The 24,333-nt window shown below is 36.4% G+C and overlaps 1 protein-coding gene across 4 annotated transcripts in view; it reads left to right on the forward strand.

Moving 5' to 3' along the window:
• NAP1L1 (nucleosome assembly protein 1 like 1) overlaps positions 1-20,047 on the forward strand; it is a 38,950-nt gene extending 18,903 nt beyond the window's left edge. Inside the window, exons 4-16 of one of the 4 annotated variants that reach the window (XM_027543317.1) lie at positions 1,330-1,432; positions 8,399-8,540; positions 8,774-8,854; positions 9,543-9,671; positions 10,849-10,920; positions 11,716-11,855; positions 12,293-12,438; positions 12,533-12,552; positions 13,838-13,960; positions 14,707-14,736; positions 15,249-15,299; positions 16,262-16,332; positions 17,022-20,047. In XM_027543317.1, coding sequence (XP_027399118.1) covers positions 1,330-1,432; positions 8,399-8,540; positions 8,774-8,854; positions 9,543-9,671; positions 10,849-10,920; positions 11,716-11,855; positions 12,293-12,438; positions 12,533-12,552; positions 13,838-13,960; positions 14,707-14,736; positions 15,249-15,299; positions 16,262-16,297 — 1,073 coding nt within the window. In that variant the 3' untranslated portion in view covers positions 16,298-16,332; positions 17,022-20,047. Of the gene's footprint in view, positions 1-1,329; positions 1,433-8,398; positions 8,541-8,773; positions 8,855-9,542; positions 9,672-10,848; positions 10,921-11,715; positions 11,856-12,292; positions 12,439-12,532; positions 12,553-13,837; positions 13,961-14,706; positions 14,737-14,971; positions 15,068-15,248; positions 15,300-16,261; positions 16,333-17,021 lie in introns of those variants that run through there. The other 3 variants (XM_027543319.1, XM_027543318.1, XM_027543316.1) reach the window with 3 other exon arrangements.
• The last annotated feature ends 4,286 nt before the right edge of the window (positions 20,048-24,333 follow it).

The raw sequence follows: 24,333 nt of genomic DNA on the forward strand, positions 1-24,333 counted from the left end.
CCACCTTCCTGATTAGCCACACCCACAGCAGCAGTTTTGCGTGTGAATGTATGTTTGGGATGGGGAGGGAGAAATGGAAAGGAAGAGGGAGATGGAGGTGGAGTGAGGGAGATGGAGGTGGAGTGAGGGAGGAAGGTATGGATCTGGTGACCCATCAGCGGTCACTGTGGCCCTCTACTGCTGGTTGGACATCATGTCTTGTCAAACAGTTGCCTATGAGTTTTATCTGAATTTAGAAGTGTCTTAGGTAGTGGTAGGAGTTGTTGGTAGTGGTGCTTCTAAACATTAGCTTAGACTTGAAAAGGTTTAACATGTAGAAAATATGTTGTATGTATGTCTGTCTTTTTTTAATTCTTTCTAACCAACCAAAAAAAGAACATTTATTAAATGTAGACAAAAATCACTCAACATTTTCTTTAGCGATTTATTTTTAAAAGGGGTAATAATGGTTAGTGGGGAATTATACTGCTTTAGGGTATAAAGGGGCAAGAATATCAAGGTACCAGATGACTTGACTTCCATTTTTAGGCCAGAATGAGGTTTATTGTGAAAAGACTACTGAACTAATGATACAGGACTGTATCTTTATGGCCATATTGGTACTTCTAAAAGTATGTTGGTTATCACAACTGTATATCATTGAAGAATCAAATTACTATTAGAAGTAAATTGATCTTTAAAGACATAAACTGGGAAAATTGATGCAATTTTTTTATAAAGTCTGTATTGACAGAGCAGATGAGATAGCAGAATAGTTTTGCACAAATGTAGCTTATTTTTGGATGGAGTGTAATTTTTAGAGGCCATCAACCGAATTTTGTTTGGCTTTAGTTACAGCCTTTGACCGTCTCAACTGTTAACTCGGTTCAGGTGCACATAAGTACATGCACAGGCTCAAGGAATCATTCAGGTCATTCATTTGACCATCTTTCTCCCAGGCTTGAAAGGGTCACTGTTTTTGCAGTTTTCTTATGTGTTGTCTGACTTCAAAGGGTTATCAAAGATCACAGATAGGCATCTGGATGAATCTTTGAACTTCTCAAAACACAAGGTGGGTAAAACACATAGGAAGAGAAAGGATAGTGTTCAGAATAGTTGTGGCAGTGGCCTTGAGAAGTGGTGGCCTTAGACATCTTTAGGAACCTGAACTTGTTCTGTACGCTAGATTTTCCTAGAGTGAATTTTCCTTACCTTGCTGTTCGTCTCTACTCATACCAGAGATTTATGGGCTAGTCAGGAAAGCTTCATGATTGGATTGCCCTATTAAAATAGCATAATACATTTTCATAAAATCCTTCTTTCGATGCCCTTTTGTTTTTTTTTTTAAAGCGCGTCAGCTGACTGTTCAGATGATGCAAAATCCTCAGATTCTTGCAGCCCTTCAAGAAAGACTTGATGGTCTGGTAGAAACACCAACAGGATACATTGAAAGGTACACGTTCTTCTTTTTCATAGTCTGTCTTTCTATAATCAGCATTGCAGGTGAATATTTTTAAGGTCATCTGGGACTTAATGTATGTCACAGTGGAAAAGCTAATGTTCATTATAGGATTATTGGGAGTTTAAAATTTTGCTAAGTACCAATTTAGAGTTGGTCTTTTAAAGTTTATTTTGGTTCATCTCCATAGGAAGTATATGAATCTTAAATCATCCCTGAGATTTGTTTAGAGATTTGTTAGAAATGCAGAGAATTAGCAGAAATACAGACTTCTTATTTATTTCATTGGTGATAAAAGTCATTAGTAATAACCCAAGTATCTTATTCTGCCTCTGATATTTTTTACACAACTTTGACTTTAAGGTCTGCCCACGTTGCTGTCTCTCTGTACCTTAGTCAGTAGTTTCTCTGTGTTCCCTGGCTGTCTGTGATGTTCGTCCACCATGCTTCACTGTATGCTTTTTCTTTGACGGCCATCTGGATTGTCTCCGAGCTCCATCATCACAGATGCCATTGTGATGGTCATCCTGGTGCATGTCCTCTTAAGGGGTTGTGTGAGAGTTTCTTTGGAGTATGTACTTCTCGGGGGATTGATAGTTGTAGGATATGCAAGCCTTCAGTACTTCCAGGATATGTGAAGGTTGATTTAGCTTTGTGTCCTTGCCAGCAGTTGGCATCATTCAGCCTTATAGTTTTTGTCTTTACCAGCCTAAAGAGATGCAGGCTCCTTTTGTTTATTTGTGTTTTCTGATTTTTAATGAATTGACGTTCTTTGCGTGATAATTGGGAGTGGGCCTTTTAGGTTGCTCATTTGTACCCTTTGGCCCATTCACTTGTGGGGGTTTACTGTCTTTTTCTTGTTTTGTAGGAGTTCTTATGTGTTCTGGATTTTAATCCTTTCTCAGTTTTAGACTTTGTAACTAATTTTTGTGTCATTTCTATTAATTTTGTCCATGGTGTCCTCCATTAAATCCTTAATTTTTATGTTCATTAACTTTTTTACCTACGTCTTATTCTTTTGAAGATGTATTTTCCTTGCTCCTACGTTTCCTATTGACTTGATTAGTTTTATCTTCTACCTTTAGACCTTGAATCCTTCTAGAGATCACCTTTCTGTTTCTTAGTAAGTTTTTATAGCGCTTCACTCCACGGTTCCTTCTTTCCCATTTATGTTGCCACCTTTATCACACATCAGATCCTTCTAAGCGCCTTTGTCTCTGAGCAGCACTCCTCTCTTGCAGCAGCGGTCTTCATTGTTTCTGCCTGTTCTTCTGCCATTGTCCCACTTACTGACTCTGGCTTTAGAGTATGTCTTCATATCTGACAGTTGCTTTCTCCTACCATCTCTCACCCATCATGGAACACACTCTTAGGATTGATCTTACCATCTGTAGCCCGTTAGCCCATGTATGGTTGAGGGTGAGTTTATTAGGGTTTTCTTAAAAAACAAACAGAACCCCCAAAATAAAGCAACTACAATTTTGATAGGAATTCCACTATCTTTTTGGTATTAAATTGTCTCATCCATGTCCTTGTATTTATTCAGATCGTATTCTGTATTTTATTACGAAGTGTTCTTAATTTGTATTGTTATTGTGACTATTATTTTTTACTGTATTTTCTGTTTGACTTTTTTTTTTCCGACTCTTGATTTTGTTATTCAGTGTACATGTATGTGTACTGTGCTTAGTCGCTGAGTCATATCCAACTCTTTCATGACCCCATGCACTGAGTCCCTCAGGCTGGTCGCAAGAATTCTGGAGTGGGCTGCCATTTGAGTTGTTCATGATACAGGAGTGCTATTGATTAGTATTAAAGTTGATTTTGTGTCCAGAAACCTTGCTATTCTTGTTGTATAGTAATTTGTTCTTTTATTTTTCCCATAGCCCCAAAGTCTCATCTGCAAACAAGGGCAGTTTTAATTCTCATCTTCCACATTATATCACATTCCATGGTAATTTTTCTTTCTTGATAACATTGGCTAGGACTTTCAATATTGCGTTAAGCATTAGCATCAAAAATGAGCATTCTAATCTTTACCAGAATTGAATGTATAATCTCTTCACTAATTTGGTATCTATTGGTGATTTTTTAGTGGTCTTCTTGTCCTTTTTAGATTCTGATGATCTTTTGACTTTTTCTTTGAATTTACTAATTATATATTAAATATATACTTTTGGAAATATGAGTTGGGTACTTAGGCTGGGTAGTTACCTTATTCACTAGTGGAAAGAGCTTACGTGTGCTGGTAAACTAATGTCTTCAGTTTCTCTTTTGTCAATTGTGGAGTTTTATTTTCTAAAAAATATACATTTTATCTAGGTGTAAAATTTATTAGTATACAGTTCGTACTTTTAAAAAATCTAATTGTCCCTTCTGTATTCTGTACTTTGTATCTTCATTAGTTTTTCCAGTTGTCTCAGTCTTAATGTTTTTAAGAACAGGCTTTGATTTTCCATTTTCATATATTTTTGTTATTGCTGCTTTTTCCCCCCTTGCCTTTAACATTATTTCCTTATTTGGGTTTGCTCTATTCCTCTTTCCAGTTTCTTGATTGCATGTTTAGTTCAAAAAACCTTTAACAGCTATAAAACTTTCTATAAATGTTATGGGTATGTTCAGTGTGAAGATCTATATGCCAAAGTCAACAGCTTAGGCATATTAGTTGTACTGTTCAGATTCTCTTTATTTCTGGTTATTGATTAATGCTTTATCAGTTTCTGGGATAGATGTGTAAAAAATGTTCATTCACTTAATTTACCTCTCTCTTATTATAGTAAAATAGCTTATAATCTAATAGCTTTATTTACCCTTATTGATCTCTTAAATTCACCGATAATGTACTTCCTGTAGGCTTCTGTTTTTTTTCCTTCTAGGCAACAGTAAATTTTACCAATTTTTAATTCACCTATACCTTAATGTGACATCTCCTGGATTTTTTTTTTTTTTTTTTTTTACTTCCTCAAAATTATTTTTAATGAATATGAGTGTCTGTGGCATATTTCTGGAAGCCTCTTAGGCAATTTTTATTTTACTTTCATATCTGAAATTTTGCTTGGTCTTCATATCTGAAAATTTTAGGTTCAAAGTCTTAAATATCACTTCATTTTTTTTTCTTCTATATTATAGGTTCAGAGTCTTAAATATCACTTCATTTTTTTTTCTTCTATATTGTAGGTTCAGAGTCTTAAATATCACTTCATTTTTTTTCTTCTATATTGTAGGTTCAGAGTCTTAAATATCACTTCATTTTTTTTCTTCTATATTGTATATTCTTGTTTCCTTTGAAGCCTGATGTCACTTTGATTCCTTTTCCTTTATAGTTTATTTGCTTTTTTCATTAATACCTTTAGAATGTACTTGTCTTTGATAGTTATATGTCTCAGTAACGTCTCAGTGCTTTGAGTAAGGATTTTCATATTTCTTTAACTCTGAGAAATTTATTATACACATTGCTTCAGATAATCTACCTTCCTTCTCTTTTTCAACTGTTAACATTTATCATCCATGTCTCCATATCTTCTAGCTTTTCTGTCTTTACCACTGCCTGTCTGAGAGCTTTTAAATCTCATGGATTTTTTTCCTTCAGTTGAACCTCTATTGTTTATCCTATTTGTTGGTTGTTTTAGTTACTGTATTTCTAATACTTAGTATTCCCACCTTGTTTTACAGTTCTTGGTCTTGTTTCATAGTATCTATCCTCCTTCATCCCTTTAAATATATTTACATTCTTGTTTAAATTCTTCATGTGTCTAATAATGCTTTAGATGCTAAATAGTTGGTTCTTGCGTAGTACTCAGGAACCATCTAGTTATTCTGATCTTATTTCTTTGGCTCACTGGGTGATATCAGTTACTCCTGTGAGTATCGAGGGAGGGTTGGCGGTTAGACTTTGGTTTTGACAGTCTCATGGGGTTTAGAGAGAGAGGGGACAGGATGAGCTTGAAGAGAGCTCCCGTCACCTCAGTCTCATGGGGTTTAGAGAGAGAGGGGACAGGATGAGCCTGAGGAGAGCCCAGTCACATCAGTGTCATGGGGTTTAGAGAGAGAGGGCTCAGGATGAGCTTGAGGAGAGCTCCCGTCACCTCAGTCTCATGGGGTTTAGAGAGAGAGGGGGCAGGATGAGCCTGAAGAGAGCCCAGTCACATCAGTGTCATGGGGTTTAGAGAGAGGGGGGACAGGATGAGCCTGAGGAGAGCCCAGTCACCTCAGTCTCATGGGGTTTAGAGAGAGAGGGGACAGGATGAGCCTGAGGAGAGCCCAGTCACATCAGTGTCATGGGGTTTAGAGAGAGGGGGGACAGGATGAGCCTGAGGAGAGCCCAGTCACCTCAGTCTCATGGGGTTTAGAGAGAGAGGGGGCAGGATGAGCCTGAGGAGAGCCCAGTCACCTCAGTCTCATGGGGTTTAGAGAGAGAGAGGGCAGGATGAGCCTGAGGAGAGCCCAGTCACCTCAGTCTCATGGGGTTTAGAGAGAGAGGGGGCAGGATGAGCCTGAGGAGAGCCCAGTCACCTCAGTCTCATGGGGTTTAGAGAGAGAGAGGGCAGGATGAGCCTGAGGAGAGCCCAGTCACCTCAGACTGTGGGCTGGCAATTGCAGACAGTTTCTTGGGAGGAAGCAGTCTACTTTGGTTGTAATCGTTGCTCCTGGATTGGAGTTGGGGGAAGAGTGAGTGCTTACGGCTCTGAGCACGTCCAGCTTTCATCAGCTCTTTGTGTTATCATAAGAACTGGGTTCTCTGAAGGGTGAAGGGGACTGCAATGAGCGTTGAAAGCAGATGCAGTACTTAAAAGCTTTGCTGCACAAAAGTTTTCTTCCAGCTTGACCTCACCGTTAGTTACCTACTCTGGTTATCACCACCACCCATCCCTGTCTTTGAAGTTGCAGTCCGCTCACCCTGTCTGTACCAGTTAAAGGCAGCCTGCGGTCTTCAGAATTTGCTCATGGGATGTGTGTGCGTGTGAGTGTGTGTGTCTCAATTTGCTCACGGTGTGTGTGTGTGGCTCCATAAAGTTTCTAGGATTGGTGGTCTTTTTTTTTTTTTTTTGGACATGAAGTTGAGGGTAAAGCTAGGTGACCAAGTTCTTTGACCGCCTTGACAGAACATTTTACTTTCAAGGATAAGAAATAAAACTTGATACTTGAGGTTTTTGTTTTTTGTTTGTTTTACTTACCTTAAGTGGCTAAATAAGAGACTTAATTTGATTACAACAATATGTCTGTGGCAGGAAATTTTTTTTTTTAGCTTTTGATTTTTTTATTGGAGAATTGATGATTGTGCTGTGACAGTTTCGGGCTGACAGTCGAGGGACTCAGCCATACATTTACATGTATCCATTCTCTTCCAAATTCTCCTCTCATCCAGGCTCCACATAACATTGAACAGAGTTCCCTGTGATACAGAGTAGATCCTTGTTGGCTATCTATTTTAAACCTAGCTATATGTACGTGTCGATCCCAAATTTGCTAACTCTCCTTTCCCCTCATGCTTTCCTTCCTCTCTGACAACCATAAGTTCATTCTCTGTGAGTCTGTTCTGTGAATAAGTTCATTTGTATCATTTCTTTTTAGATTTTACTATAAGGGATGTCATACAATATTTCCTCTTCTATTTTACTTACTTCACCCAGTATATCAATCTCTAGGTCCATTCGTTACAGCAGGAAATTCTAACCTGGATTTTGGATGTGTTGTACAAACTGCCTGAGTGAATGTTTTTTGGGTTTTAGAGGGATTCATAAGTTCAGTAATTTTTTGAGGGGCTCATAAACTAGGTGTGTATATTCTTTTTTTTTTTTTAATCTATGTCGCATAGTGGATCATATGAATTATACTTCAGGAAAGCTGTTATTTTAAGAATCCCCCTCCCCTCTTCATAAAATACTATGTACTTATTTAATGTAATTTCAAATTCCAAATTAAATATTGAGAGTAAAAAAAAATAATGCTGTAGGATACCATTCTTTTTCCAGAAAGAGATATGGTCCCCTCTTTTACTGTAATAATAATAGACACAGGTGAGATATGCAGTTGACCCTTGAATAAGGAGCTAATCAGTGTATAACTTTATACATAGTGTATAACAGTATATAAAGAGTCGCCCTTTGTATCTGATTCCTCCATCTCCACGGATTCAACCAGCCACATACTGTATAGTACTGTAGTATTCACTACTGAAAAATGTCTGCATATAAGTGATTCAAACCTGTGTTCAAGGGTCAACTGTACATACTTTATTTGTGTTTATTCACTGATTTTGGCAAGCCTTGTGGCCTGTGGGATCTTAGTTCCCTGACCAGGAATCAAACCTGTGTCCCCTGCAGTGGAAGCTCAGAGTCCTAACCACTGGACTGCCAGGGAATTCCCTCAGTTCATATTTTAAAAAATAATTCAGGTTATCAGGATAGTCAGTTCATGACTTTTTAACTGTATGAGATTGTTTCACACCTGAGATACCAGCACTGACAAGCTCAGTGCTAAGGTGTGATTACAATGAAAGATTTAGGATTTGTGATACAATTTACATTTTCTTACAGTTTAAATTTGCTACCTGGTTAAATTTGCTCTTTTGAAATGCTTAATGGTCATGAGGTCTATATTTGAATGTACCTTTTGCTTCAAATAGGAAACCTGTCATTCACTAAAGGCTTCCCAGGTGGCTTAGTGGTAAAGAATCTGCCTGCCCATTCAGGAAACCCAGGTTCGATCCCTGAGCTGGGAAGATCCCCAGAGGAGGAAATGACAACCCATTCCAGTTTTTTTGCCAGGAGAGTCCGTCCTACAGGCAGAGGAGCCTGGCAGGCTGCAGTCCATGGGGTCACAAAGAATTGGACATGAATGAGCATGCATGTTGCTAACTATGAGTGTCATTCACTAACTTTTATGCATCAATTTCAATATGACAAAAGTGACTTGTGTTTTACTGTGATGCTGTATAATTGGTATTTTCTAACCTTTCAGCTTGCCTAGGGTAGTTAAAAGACGAGTGAATGCTCTCAAAAACCTTCAAGTTAAATGTGCACAGATAGAAGCCAAATTCTATGAGGAAGTTCATGATCTTGAAAGAAAGTATGCTGTTCTTTATCAGCCTCTGTTTGATAAGGTAATGTTTTCTAATACTTTATCTAAAGTTCAAGTAGATAATAAAGCTTTGAAAATATAAACAAACTTTTGTTAGACCTCTCAGCAAAATGGTTATTAAAGATATTTGGGGAAATTATCAATAATAACAATTCAGCTTGTAGTATGAAGTCATTAAATCTATGAGTGTTAATGAGACACAATTTTTAGCTTGGATGCCAGAGTTTTTATGCAATTTTTTTTTAATCGTTTCAGCGATTTGAGATCATTAATGCCATTTATGAACCTACAGAAGAAGAGTGTGAATGGAAACCAGATGAGGAAGATGAAATTTCGGTTGGTATTATTATCTTTAGTATGTTTTTATACTTTGGGAATATTTCTTTTATTGTGAGATGGATATGAGTGCAGATGAGCCACTGTTAGCCTGGCACTGTCTATACCCAAATTTACTTTTTCCTTGTATTTTTATAGTACTTAAAGTTTATAGATTTATATAAACTTTTACTTTGAACTTCCTGATGACATACAAAAGGATTCTTCCCATTTTTTGAGTGGAGGTGAAGGCTTCTAAGTGTCCTGCCCACCTTTATAGATGGCAGGGCTGTGACACAGATCCAGTGCCCAGTTAGGTGATCTCATTTCTCCAGTGTTCATATTTTAACCTTGATTAAGAGAATATATTTTAATTAAGAAAACCAGTGAGTGAGGCAGTAAACAAGGTTTATGTTTCTTTTGCTTTTTCTCTTTACTGTGCTTAATTCTTTTTATTCCATGAAGCTAAAATTTTTTTCTCTACATCTCATGGGTCCTAGTAGCTTTCTTTTGGGAGGGATATGGTATAGTGAATATTTATAGAAGTAAAGGTTTGCTGTGGGTACAGCATTGTTTACACAATTAGACTAGAATTTCTTTGGCTGAATGTTAGAATTAGTTGATGGTTTGTTGGGTCCTGAATGTAAAACATTTTATCAAGATGTCTAATCTAGGTATCCAGCATTCATTAATGCTGTCTTTTATTAAGGAGGAGCTAAAAGAAAAGGCCAAGGTTGAAGATGAGAAAAAGGATGAAGAAAAAGAAGATCCCAAGGGAATTCCTGAGTTTTGGTTGACCGTTTTTAAGAATGTTGACTTGCTCAGTGATATGGTTCAGGTAATTTTATTCATAAAACACCAGTTTACCTCAAAGAGTAAACCTGTGGAATTTAAATGACTGTGATGACTGGTTTCTGTATTGTTGACTTTTATAGAATGATTGCCTTTGAGGGGAAAAGAGTGCTCCAAGGCTTATGGGAATCTTAGTTCCCTGATGAGGGATCAAACCTTGGCCCTTGACAGTGGAAGCATAGAAGCCTAACCACTGGACTGCAAGGGAATGCCCATGATGGCTTTCTTTTGAAAGAGCTGTTATTGGTAGGAGGGGAATTGCAGCTTTGATTAATGTAATCAAATAAATTCATTTCCAAAAATTAAATAATGAAACAGTTTCTTACATAATTGCTCATTTCACTGTAATTCTCACATAGCCCTGTGCCTCTTGGTTTTAGATGGCAGAGTATGGAGGTTATGGTGGGTTGTTTGATTGTCTGACCAGAGAGACTTTTTTCACTCTGAAACTATTCCAAGGAATATTTGCATTGTCAAAGAACACTGTAAACATACGTGTGTGTGTGTGTGCGCGCGCGCGCGCGCATGCGCGTGCGTGTGCATGCCCAGTTATATTTGAGTCTTTGGGACCCCATAGCCCACCAGGTTCCTCTGTCCATGGAATTTTCCAGTCAAGAATACTGGAGTGGGTTACCTTTCCCAGCTCCAGGGAGTTCTTCCTGATCCAGGGCTTGAACCTTAGTCTTGTGTCTCCTACATTGATAAGCAAGTTCTTTACTTACCTATTTTAATAATTGTCCTTTTCTCTGGGAAACCAATATAGATGTCACCTTCGGGAAACTTTGCTTCTCCTAATCTGAATCATTTCTTGGGCCACTTTCATCTGCATTATTACTACCTTATGTTGTGATTGTTAATATCATGAAAAAGAAACTATCTCAAAACAATGACAGCTTATTGCATTTCTGTTTTTTAGCAAAGTAGTAAAGGAACAAGAAGCAGCTGGAAATGGTAACAATTATGATCAGAAAACATTTTTAAACATTTTTAAACAGTATAAGGCATAAAACCTGGAGAGTAAATTTTAAGGTTCATAATTATACATAAAACTTCAATAAAATGTCTCGGTTGGTTAAATGCATATCGTCCAATAGAAGAACTCTAGTCTTAAAATGCCATTTAGATACTCGTTTTGATCTTTTTTTTTTTTTTTTAATTTAAAGGAACATGATGAGCCTATTCTGAAGCACTTGAAAGATATTAAAGTGAAGTTCTCAGATGCTGGTCAGCCTATGGTAAAAGAATCTTGAAATATTTCCAGTTTTGTAGCATTAGATGTTTACATAGTAGATCAATGGAACTTTCTAAAGAAAGGTGACATTCAACAATTAGACAAGGGAGTGAGAAGAAATTGAAAATGATATTTGGTACTTTGAATTGTTAGTCGGAATTAAAGTTTGCATGTTGATAGTTGTGATGCTGTATTTATTCCTTTTCCTCCCTCTGATAGTAAAAATCATCCATTTTTGATACTGAATTTAAAATGTATTAAAAATAACAGCAAAGTGAATAAGAAAATGCTTATTCTGTATGAAAAAACATGTGTCTAGAAAGTAAATAGAACAGAAGGTGTTAGAGGGTTCTTACTTCTTCATTATGGAAGATGAGCCAACAGCTTTTCCCTGAAACCATCAGGATTATATGGAAAGCATGGGCAGAGTTTCTGTGAGCTGTAGCACATGCAACATGTTCTATTACATGTGCTAAGGTTGGGCCTTTGCTCTGTCAGTCTAAGATTGAAAGTCCTCTCTGGGGAGATGGCGGGAAGAAGGGAGAGACTGTTCAGCTGTACCTAACCTATTTCATAAACATGTTACTAAACAGTGTAAGCTGAACTAAGTTTTGCTCAGTTTATTTGGTGCCATACATTGCTTTTAAGGTAATTTGGGATTTACGACTTTTTGCCAGAATAGGACTTTGTCACTTAAAATTTTGTTTATAGAAATCATACATTAAGCTTTATTTACTAAAGCATTGAAATTTTATCATGGAAAAATTTAATTTAATGTTTTTTTTTTTTTTTTTTTAAGAGTTTTGTCTTAGAATTTCACTTTGAACCCAATGAATATTTCACAAATGAAGTGTTGACAAAGACATATAGGATGAGGTCAGAACCAGATGATTCTGATCCCTTTTCTTTTGATGGACCAGAAATTATGGGTTGTACAGGGTGAGTTTCATTTTAGTACTTTAATAGAATGCTATATCTATTTTTATTTTACTTACGATATGTGATATTATTTTCTAGTGTGTCCGCTTGGTACACACATACATACATAGTTTATCTCCAAATATTTCAGTAAGATGTTTTCTGAGAAGAGCTTAACCATTTTTGCAGGATTTTCCATGGACCATAATAGATATTTTTCCAAAGGAGTACACATTTGAATGTATTATATTGTGAGTTTGTGGTAATTATAAATACACTTATTGAAAAAATTTGTTTAGAAATAAAAATTTTCTCTCTATACTGCTACAGAAAGCAGCACAAATTTCCCCCTCTAAAATTGGAAAATAAAACACTTACTTAGAAAAATGTCAGCTTTCCAGCAATTGAAAGTAAATGCGTTAATTGTGATAGACATTCTTTTCCCTTTGTTTTGGAAGGTGCCAGATAGATTGGAAAAAAGGGAAGAATGTCACTTTGAAAACGATTAAGAAGAAGCAGAAACACAAGGGACGTGGGACAGTTCGTACTGTGACCAAAACAGTTTCTAATGACTCTTTCTTTAATTTTTTTGCCCCTCCTGAAGGTAAATAGCATTTTGCTTTGAGTATTTATGGTTGTTTTATTATGAGCTCTGTTTAACTTTTTACTCATTTGGATTTCTTTTCTCAATTTTGCAGTTCCTGAGAGTGGAGATCTGGTAAGCTGAATTGTTTATTTGTTGAATTGTTTACTGTATATAAAATTAAAGGACTGTATATATAAAATTAAAAGACTGGTTCTCAAATGTGAGGAGTGGGGAAGTGGCCACTAGTATTTTATACTGAGGCTTTCTAATGCAGAGAAGAGGACCTTTACACATCTGAAAAATTACTCCTTTGAAAATGCTTTTGCTGCTTCCACTGAGAAATGGTGGGAGGCTAAAGATTTTCTTTTCTTTTGAGACTTGCAAGTACTGACGTGAGGGATTCAAGTTTTCAAACTATTAAGTTTTCTTCCTTATGGAAAATGGAGTGTATTAAGTCATTTATACTGTTTAGAAAACACTAATCACATTCTGCTTAGATTTTTTTTCTGTAGTTATTATTCCAGTAGAAATGTGGTTATTTTATATATGTTGATCATATAGCTGAAATGTGCTTGGCATGCAGCCTGGAATGAGGAACAGCCTTTAAGAAATCTGTATATGCAGTGTAGGCTAGGCATGTTTTGAATTTGGCTTAAGTTTATTACCAAGTATTGATGGTAACAAAAGACAGTCTTGAGTAGTTACGGATAGAACATCTCTGTCTGCGATTAGAAGTTTTCCTTCAAAGTCTTCTCCCCTAACCCTTCAGTGTTTTGTTGTTGTTACTAGATGAGATTGTGTTGATGGATCGAAAATAAACATTCAGGATTTCACAGAATATTTACTCATTGTTTAGTATCACAGAATTGGAACTTTAGTCTTGTGGAATAATTTTAATTGTGAATAATGTCAGCAGCATTTTTATGCTGTACTTTGCCATTAAGTAGTAATCCGAGACTGACTTAGTCTTTATCAAGTAGGACTTCATGACATTTGGCACTGCCCAGCTGCTTGGATAAGTCTCTTTCAGGAAGTATGAAGTGATCCTCTCCGGTCTATATTATGTGCCATATACATAATTTTATTTATAAGAGCCTGAGATCCTTCCTTTTATTCCATTCGGTGTTTTCAGTAATATCTTTAAAAGAAAATTGCAGTCATATAGCAAAGTTGCTATTGTAACTTTTAAACTAGAGGAAACTAAGCAATGATCAGTAGGCACACTGACCTAACATTCTCTTTTTATTAAAAACCTGTAAACCTAAGGCACATGTAGAAGACTATTTGACCATGCACACATGAGCTACTTTTAAATGTTGGAAGTTGAGAGTTTCTATGAATGATTTAAACTGAGCAGTCCCACATATGCCAAATTTAGTAAGTTATTACATTTTGTGGTTCTGTTTTTCCTTAACAGGATGATGATTCTGAAGCTATCCTCGCTGCAGACTTTGAAATTGGTCACTTTTTACGTGAGCGTATAATCCCAAGATCAGTGTTATACTTTACTGGAGAAGCTATTGAAGACGATGACGATGATGTGAGTGAATCTGAATCCTGCAGTGAATCCTTTGGTGAGGGTGTGGTAGTCAGAACTGGGGAGAGGTTTAATGAATAGATGGAGCTGTTAAAAAGCAAGACAGAATAATTCAAAATTAGGCTGATTACTTACATCCTTTTTGGTAACCTCTTTGGATTGTTTTAAACAGATTCTCTTAGAATCTGTGTGTTTGGTATATTGTAGTTTTATTTTCCTACTATTAGGAAGGCTACTTTGAAATAGTAAAACCTCAGTATGTTGGGTTAGTGTTGTAAATCCATTACATGGTTTTGACCAAACAAATCATAACCTTGGACATTTTTGAATTCTGATAAAAATCTTTATTAGAAAGCATGGAATTTTTATTTATAGAAATACAAAGTTACAACTTAAGGTAAAAATAGGTTGTTCTCCAATATTTTGGACATCTTTCTTGTTAAGTGGCAATCATTCCAGTAGGCTTTAGGTCCTTTTACAGACAAGTAATATTTACAGTCATAGTTACCTGCTCACAGTTTACCCATGATTATCCTGTGTTCTTGATTTTTATTTTTTAAGTTGTCAAATTTAGATCATGGCACTGAGCTGGGTGACTCATGTAGCTATTGTCCTTGTTTTAATCAGTTGCCAAACGGAAGTATTTTTTCCTTTTTTTAGACATTAGTGGATACGGTGGTGGATATTAAGTAAATGCTACATTCAGATGTTAGCTTCATTCAAACGTCATCTTTTTTTCCCTTTTTTAGTATGATGAAGAAGGTGAAGAAGCGGATGAGGTAATGTTTACCAAATGAGCAAATAATTCTCTGTTTAACACATTGAGAAGCAATTGAGTGACTTATGTATTCCATTGGTATATTCATTATTCCATGATACGGGATAAAAACGTTTTTTTTGGAAAAACGTGGTTTTAGAATTCTACATCCAAGCAATGTATGTATGAGGTTTCAATAAATAAACTGCAAAACTCAGAACACTTTTTTTATTTCAAATAATTCTGTTCTGCTGCAGGGTTATCAGCTCTTTGAAGAAGTCAAAAGCTGCAGTAAACTTTTTCAACGTTGGCTGCAGTAAATCTTTTCAATAAAACCTGTCTGGATGTCTCAAGTTGTGTTGGGAAATTTTTCATATTAGAAGCTTTCAAATTAAATTGCATTGTCACCAAACTCTGTAATCATGAAAAATCTGTTGACTTATAGAGTAACTTGTATTAAGTTCTCCCTACATTATGAGCCATTCCTTCCTCCTGTGTACCTACTTCATGGATGCGTTTTGAACTTTAATATAGGAAGGGGAAGAAGAAGGAGATGAGGAAAATGATCCAGACTATGACCCAAAGGTGAGCAAAATTAGTGCTGTTTTCTGTTAAATTTAAGGCAGGCTAAATATGAATTGATGTTTCTGAATATAAAGTTTATTTTTGCCCATTAAAGCCTTTAATAAATCCTCACTGGCATTTCAACAGTACGTGTAATTTCAATGTACCTTTCCTAAGAAACTTTGATTTTTGGTTCTGACCTTACGGTTTTCATAGTTTCAGCCTAAATACCCCTAGGATTCTATTTTAATGGTGCCTTATTTTGGGCATTTTTAAGCATTCAAAATTACTTATGCTGGTGTTGTTTAGGATGTTTTCTCTTCTAAGGAAAGCTTGTAAACAGTTTTAAATCATCTGAATGCAGAAGTGCACAGAAACAGGAGAGCAGCGCTCTTAGGTTCTCCCAGTCGCCTCTTCTCCATACCCTAGTCTAGTCTTCCTGTTCCTAGGAAGGTGTCATATCAGGGTCAGGAAAGGACTTTATCCCCTACAAAATGCTGGGTGTTACCAGGATTCACTTGAAACTTCCAGGTTCTCTTTAATGCGTTTATTCATTTGCTTATGCTGTAAAATACCCAGAAGATGCTTTAACCTAGTCATCAGGTAAGAGAGGGTAGTTAAAAAATCAAATATTCTGACACGTCTGTATTGGTCTTAACAGCTAAATATGAATGAAATTAGTATTTTTGAAAGGCAGAAACAATTGGTAATATGACTTAAGATAATTTGGTTATTTTAAGATTATACTTTAATGTGTTTCACTTTATGGCGTTCATTCTACAGTGTAAAATCAGGACTTTGTTTTAGCATTTTTGTGACTAATATTTGAGTAATTTGCTATAATTACTATGCCATTTTTTTAAAATTTGGCAAAAATTTTGACAACATTGAGATAATGTGGTAATTAAAATAATTATTATTATTGAAAAAATTAACTGAAGCGGATAGAAAAAGATAGATTGACTGTTGTTTTCCTTTAACAGAAGGATCAAAACCCAGCAGAGTGCAAGCAGCAGTGAAGCAGGATGTATGAGGCCTGAGGATAACCTGCACTGTAATAGCCTAAACACAGCTATTATTTACTTACAGCCTTATGTTTTTGTATTTTCTTGGTAGACTCAGAAGTTTTTTTTAAAGGAAAGGAACTGATATTTTAAAGACCAAATTTGTTCTAATTAGCATTTTAACTAGTTTTTCTGCCAGCTGCATCGAGTGCACAGAATCTCTCACGCATGTTTGTCCGTTGCTATATAGTTTGGTTCTTCTTGGAGTATTTTTATCATGTAACTGTTAGATTAAAGCTATGAAAATGAACAGAACTGTGAAATGAACCAGATTTTTTTGTCTTGCTAAGTTTTTTCCTGAAGAACCAAAGTATTTTTTCAGCTGGTTGAATGGGTTTAAGTTTGCTTGCAAGAGCTGTGCCTTTCATTACTTTGTTACAGAAATACAATGACTTGCATTAAGACAATTCATCGTTCAAAAAGCAAAACTTGTCAAGACAAGTATATGGTTAAGAATTTCCAGTAAGCCTACACCTGATAACTTAGATTAACAGGTTTTTGTATGTCAGGTGACACCATTTACTATAAGAAAAGCTTATTAACTAATAGTATGGTTATTGGTTATCTTAGGGAGGTGAATAAAACCTAGTATTTTCAGAAGTTATGCCTCATTATTTTTATTTTAATTGTACTTTTAAAATTTAACCTCCATTAATTAAGCATCTTTTCTTTGTGGTAGGATCTACCTTCTGCTTCCATGGAAAGGATGAATTTACATCATTTGACAAGCCTATTTCAAGTTTTTTGTTGTTTGTTTGTTTGCTCATTTTTGTTTTTGCATCCTAAAATAAAAATGTCATATAATTTTAGATCTCAAAAGATAATGTCTTAATTTTGTACTAAGTCAGATAGAAGCAGAGTCCCAGCTCAGATTATGTACCCAGTTTACCATATTACTGAGGAAAAGGGTGCCGAATTTGGAAGAGGTACTACTACATCTACTAATAAGAAAGTATTAAAAGAAAAAAAGACAAAAAAGTCTTAAATGATTTAATGGTTTTCATAGAAAAAGTGAAAGGTTAAATTTCATTTCCTTTGGTCATAACTAGACTGAAGGCCCCAAGCCTCTACAGTTAATTCCAATTCTTAGTGCTTAAAGTGTGTCATTTACTTACCTTGCCTTTTGCTTTACTGTGTATTAAAATGGGTAGTACTGTTGACTTAACTACCTCACAGATGTGTTAAGGCATATTAAGTTAAAAATTTTATGAAATATTTCTAAGTTGCATTAAAAGCTCAAAACTTTGGACCTGTTGTACCACAAGTATATGATACTCAGCATCTTAATTATACCAAGGCTAGATACGAATAGTTAACTGGTAAACCAAGTTTAAGAACCTTTATTCTGGATCCAGTCAGGCAACACTTGTAGATCTTTGTGTGGCTCCTGTTTCAACAGAAGTAGGTAATGAGCAGCTGTTTCAAGGGGTCCTAGCATTTTTTCCAGCTACTTTAATTTTTGACTATATTGTAGTTAATACTATAGATGTCATGGGACTAAAGTGGAAATAAGACCATTGTTAGAGGGGGAAAATGCCATTAAATTAGGGACTGTAGAGCCACATTTAAAATACCTCAGGCTAAATACTGTTAATTTTGGGGATGAATATTAAAGGTTTGACAGAGTGGACTAACTGGGTTGTAATTACAGGAAAGCCTAGAATTCCTGGTTTTAATAAAATTACATTGGGCTCATTTTTAGAGGTGATAAAGCGTCTGTTTTAAAAATTTAGTATTAAGGTCTTAGAATATAAACACATTTTGTTATTTGTATAGTACTATCCATTCCTCCTGAACTTTTAATTAACTACTGGAAATCCTTAACCAATTGCAGTAGTTTATAAAAAAATGCCATGAAAACACCTTCTGTTTGTCCTCTTTATTTTCAAAATGATTTTGCTTGTTTTAATTAGACATTCTGCACTGATTTTTTTTTTTTTTTTTTGGTACCCATAGCTCATCTGAATACAGCCTTTTCTGAACTAAAAAATTTTAATCTGAAGATAGAATCCCATTTTTAATGAACTTAAAAGTAGCAGCAAAACCATTCCTTTAGGAAATATCTGTTGCCAAAGTGAAGAGATAGATAACTATTTCTTGTTATATATCAAGGGGGGGAATACGGTCTGCAGAGGAGTTTTTTTGTTTTTTTTTTTTAATAAAGTTGGAGATTCAAGGGATATCAGTGTTCATCAGTGCCATTTCTCCAGTTTCAAAATGGTTTTATTCCATTTTAGAAATTTGACATGTAATTTGAAATCCTTAATAAAATTTGCGTTTAATTTTATAAAATGTACTGGTGATATTTTGGGTCGTTTTTGAAAAAGAATGAGTATATATACTTCTTTTTTTAAGAAGAGTGGAGATATTTTGAGTAGGCTATTCTGTGCTTAGGCCATGATGGCCTGTAAAATTTGTAATTTTAAGAGCAACTTCCTAAGCCCTGCTAAGTGGAGTTTGTCACTGGAAGACTAGAACGGAAGGAATTTCATGTTCTGCAGATTATGCTCTCAGTTACTACAGATGTTTTTGAGGCCCTTTGAATTCTATCTTTACATTTTCAATTTATAGTTTTCTGTAGTCCAGGCTGTGACCAAAAAGTTCTCTCATTTCTTTCTAGAAATGGTAAAATCCCGTATGAATACCTCCAAAGTAATACACTTAAGATTTTTTCTGTCTTTATGGTTACTCAAATATGGTAATAAGCAGAGAACAACAGTTCCATAAATTGATTAGCTTTTGGTTTAACACGGCTCTCTGAAAGTTACCTAGTTCACTGAAGCCGTAGTAATATTTATGTGACGTAAAAATGTCTTAGTGTGAAATTGGCTTACATAGCAGTACTTTTAAAAAATGGGATTCTACCTCATTCCTTTATAACACATTTAATAGCGACACACAAACCTTAAAAGGACACGTTAGACTTGATAGAAATACTTTAATAATTCTGTGAACAGGTTAATGGTATTGGTTGGTAGATGATGAGGTCTTTAACTGAATTAACTTTATATTACTGCTGCTTGTAAAACATATGAATTTGTGGGTTATCTTGAGTCGTAGGCCATTCCCATCACTGAATAATAAAACTTTTGAATTATTGTTTGTGAAACCTCATCGTACCATGCAGAAATACTAAAATGATTCAGATATTCTTTGAATGCTTGGTTTTAGGGCTTGGTTTAGAATTTGAGTCCTATTTTTAATGAGTTAGTCTTATAAAAAATTTTAGCCTTTATATTTTTGACTAAGTCAAGCCAAATGTTGTTTTAAATGTACAGAATTAATGGATAGTATAGAACAAGCATACATTTCTTTATAGGAACCTTAGGAAAAAGAAATCACATGCTAATGTAGTTTTTAATCTTCTGCACTGTATATATAATTGTGAACTGGATTTTGTTTTGAAAATACATGTTTATAATGTAGGTAGTTTGCTACTTAAAGCACTAAGTCTCTAATAGCTGAAAAGTAAATGTAAATGATAATGGTGAAATTAACATAGATATATATATAGTGGTGATTTTATATACTAGTTTAAAAATACAGATGCTAAAAATTTAACTTGGAGGAAAAGCCAAGTTCTTGGACTAATTAAGGTTCAGAGAAATGGGAACATCTTTGTTGGGATGTGGAATTACTTTTAAGGATAAATGTTTATTAGAAAAATTGATGTATTCAGTTAATTATATTTTCAAAAATACAATATAAGCTGTATCTTTTGTTTCTTCAATTTGACATTATACTGTACTTTGTTTCTCAGCTTTTTAAAAATTTGAGGTATTGACGAGTTTTCTTAAGTGCGAAATAAATGAGAAATGGAGCTTAACAACTTAGCAACAATAAATTGCCAGCAGGAAATAAGTTGGTAATCATATTGCTTAATTTTCATATTGAAAAATGAGAGTTTTAGCTTTTGTAGAGTTTTATGACTTTGAAACTCAGCACCTCTAGCGTCCCACCTACCTGGCCTTGAGCAGGTGCGTTGGCCTTGAGCAGGTGCGTTAGCCTTGAGCGCTGCTTTCTCCGCACTCTGCGGGCTTGCCGCCGCCTCTGTCTCTTGCATCCTGTGAACTGTCTGCTGCTCACGGGTCATACCCAGCGGTGGGCTTGCGGAAGGTCCACTGCTGCTTTTGTTCCACTTCTGCCACCTTGGTTCTTCAGAAAGGCTGTTTTTAAATTTAAAAAGCAAGTAACTGGGTATAAGTGTTGAAAAATGCCAGAGGTGGACAGATCTCATATCAAGAATTAGTGGTATTAATACTCATGTTTTTTTAATTAATGAACTTCAGGTAATTGTGGTTTAGAAACTTACGGAGTGGTCATGTCTGCTAAAATACTCAAATCTTGTGCTTTTAGCTGGAAGTACAAATGTGTGTAGCAAGGGGTGGAGGATAGAGCAACTGAAGGTGAGCATGGACTCATGAAGTTCTTGAAGTAGGACTGCCCACAGCAGCTGAAAGGCAGTAAGAGTGGGAGACTTGCGGGGACCGAGCCATGGGAGGCTCCAAGTGAGGATGAGGATGACTTCAAGACTTGCTGTCAGCTGTTTGTAAAGAACATTGGGGCTGGCTAGAGGCTAGGACTAAAGTTAGAGTAGTGTGTCAAAGTAAAGGAAGAGTAGATTCAAGGCTATCTGCAATAGATCTCCTTAAATTTCCAGGTTGCTTTTTGTGGGGGAGCCCTTATCAATATTGCAACTTTTCTCAACTCTAAAATTATAATCTTTAAAAGAATTCCTACATATTCTTTGACACAAAATCGCCGTTTATTGATTTTCTGCTGCTGCTGCTGCTGCTGCTAAGTCGCTTCAGTCGTGTCCTACTCTGTGCAACCCCATAGACGACAGCCCACTAGGCTCCTCTGTCCCTGGGATTCTCCAGGCAAGAATACTGGAGTGGGTTGCCATTTCCTTCTCCAATGCGTGAAAGTGAAGTTGCTCAGTCGTGCCCAACTCTTAGCGACCCCATGGTCTGGAGCCTACCAGGCTCCTCCGTCCATGGGATTTTCCAGGCAAGAGTACTGGAGTGTGGTGCCATTGCCTTGTCCGACATAGTTCTAAATTTATGCATATATCTTTTTCCTTAGCTATTTTGCAGTGTTGTAGACATTGTGCCCCTTTATCCTCTAAGCACCGTATTCTTTCAGTAGGATGACATTCTTGGAAATCACAGTACAGTTAATCAAAATCAGAAAATTTTACAGCATACAATTCATTTTGATGCTTAAATCATCTCAGATTCAATCAATGGTATCCTGTTAAAGCTGGTTCCTGTGCTTTCTGTGTGTCCATCATTTGCACACTTGCATACTTGATAGCTCAAAAAGATTTCTTGCACTTCAGTCTCAAAATCATTTGCTGAGTCATGTCTGACCCCATGGACTGTAGCCCACCAGACTTCTCTGTCCAAGGGGTTCTCTAGGCAAAGCTGCCTGAGTGGGTTGCCATTTCCACTGCCCAGGGGATCTTCCTGGGTCAGGGATTGGAACCCGTGTTTCTTGCATCACTGTTGTAAGCAAATTCTTTACCACTGAGCCACCAGGGAAGCCCTTTCTGGGTTCAGCATGGGCTTTTTTTGGTCCCGCCTCTGAAACGGGCTATTTGCCCAAGGATGCCTGATTCCCTTCAGTGGGAGTTAAACTTGGAAACCAAGTCTAGATGGTGAGTTTGCTTGTTCCTGGGATGTTCTTTTTTCTAAGTCCTTTCAGGTGAGTCTTAGGAAATATAGTAAAACCTTAATACACAGAAAACCTCAAAGTTAATCCAACATATTAGGATTTTACTCTAGGCTTACTCCAGTACATAATTGTAATTACCTTCAAGCAGGTAGGGTTGGTAATAACTGATCCAGCTGGGAATTATAGGTGGGGTTGCTCCATAGGAATAAGAAACCATGAATAAAAGTGGAAACACTCAGACTAAAACCTTGCAGCCCTAAACAAGTACCGTAACATCTTTCTAGTGAGTGTGGGAGTAAAATAGTTGGCACCTTGGGTAGTAGAATGGTTACAAGTTTGGAGTTCACTTGTCCTTTCAGCTTCGTTGTTGTGATGTCTTGTGAAGGGTTGTGGGCGCTGAGAGAACACACTCGTTGAAGTAGTTCAAAGTACATAGAATGTGATTTGCATATGTTTTAATACATAATGAGCAACTAGTAAACGTGTCTCCTAAACATAAGAAAACCTAGCATTTGGATCATCTTGGATAGTTGATTCTGACCGTTTCGGAATTGGTTATTTTTTCTGTTTTGATGTTTGGTTGGGTCTAAAGGCAAAATGGCTCTTGGCTAAGAGGTGGCCCTCCTTGGAGTACAAAAGAACCCTGAGACTAAGACTGGATAATAAATATAAATCTGTGTCCCCATTTTGAGGGATTTTTATGTTATATAAAGGTAAAAATAGAAAAAATAATTTGTTACTCTACGTAAAGTCAGTTTTTAAAATTAATATTTTTAAAATGCTGATTTATTGTCCTTTGTTAAATCCAGAAGTCATATAGAGTAAAATTAAATGAAGTTCGGTCCCAAACTTCCAAGCTGTCATGACTCAGCCCATCTGACTCCATCCCTAACATTTATTTCCCTCGATTCCTGGACGTGGTGGTGGACAATGAGACGCGTGTCTGCCTTCCGTCCAGATGTGGTTTTAAACATGGATCAGGCTTGTTGTCTTTGCTGTTCAGTTGGTTTGGTGAGTGGACCCAAAATCTTGAGGACAACTTGAATGTCAACAACCTGTCCTGTGTAACTTATATTTGTGTTCTGTTTCAGTTATGCTTGGCTGCCTTTTCTTTCACTTCTACTGAGTCTTATGCGCATTTATCTAATTAGCTCAACAGTCTCTTTTTGCATTGAATTAACATGTACTTCATTTGGTTTCTTAGTTCTTACCTGGTTTTAACAGTTCAAGAAGTACTACTATAGGAATGCTTGTTCACTACTGGATTCCCTAGCTTCTGGTCTGGGGCCAGCAGGATGATAGATGTACAGAAAATTTTTGTACAACAAATGCATCAAACAACTAGGGTTTATTTGGTTGCCTCCCAGTTTACCACCTATAACACTGCATGGGGCCGTGTAGTAGATGAAGTGATTGATTCTCAGTTCAGTCACTTATGTCAACCAAGATGCTCTAAGAGCCTTTGTAGTTGCCACGTTTCTGCATACTGACTACATACGGACTTGTTTTGAAAAAACGAGTAAAACCACAAAACTAGACTGCGTATATTCTGTTGTCTCAGTGGGAATGTGGAGAGTTGAATCAATGATTGTTGCAGTTACCTAGTATTACAGTACATAACAGAACCACTCTTCAACAAGATTTATTTTTGCTGACTGCACTTGAGTAGTTCATTTTCTCTCTACAGAGCATCATCAGGGGGCAACTTTGAAAGCTGGGGACTAGGCTCAGGTGGTCAGTGCTGGATGGGACTTCAGCTGGGATGTGGCCAGAACTCTGCCTAGACTTGGCTCCATAGCATGATGGCTGGGTTTTAAGAATTAGTTTTATCGTTTCTAAGTCATCTCTTCTGTTGACCGTTGGTTACAGTCAAACCCGCAAAAGTTTAATGGGAGAGGTCTCAACATCTTGCTGGAGAAATGATAAAGTTTGGGGAAGGTGAGAGGAACTGGAATCTTGTAGTGACCATAATTTGTCTTTAGAAAATACAGTTGGCTGTAACAGTATTGATAAGAGCTGCAAAGTTTCCCAAATACGTTAAAACATGAAGAAAGGTTAAATTATATATTGTATGCCAATCTATGGAGAAAGAATGTTTTACTTTATCATACTGCACTCATAATTCGAATTTATTTGGACAGTCAAGATTATGAAGGTCAGACGTGGTGGCTCAGACAGTAAAGAATCCCCCTGCAATGTGGGAGATCTGGGTTCGATCCCTGGGTTGGGAAGATCCCCTGGAGGAGGGCATGGCTCCCACTCAGGTATTCCTGCCTGAAGAATCCCCATGGACAGAGGTGCCTGACAGGCTACAG

This window comes from Bos indicus x Bos taurus, chromosome 5, assembly GCF_003369695.1.
Source record: "Bos indicus x Bos taurus breed Angus x Brahman F1 hybrid chromosome 5, Bos_hybrid_MaternalHap_v2.0, whole genome shotgun sequence".
In the NCBI taxonomy this organism is placed as follows: domain Eukaryota; kingdom Metazoa; phylum Chordata; class Mammalia; order Artiodactyla; family Bovidae; genus Bos; species Bos indicus x Bos taurus.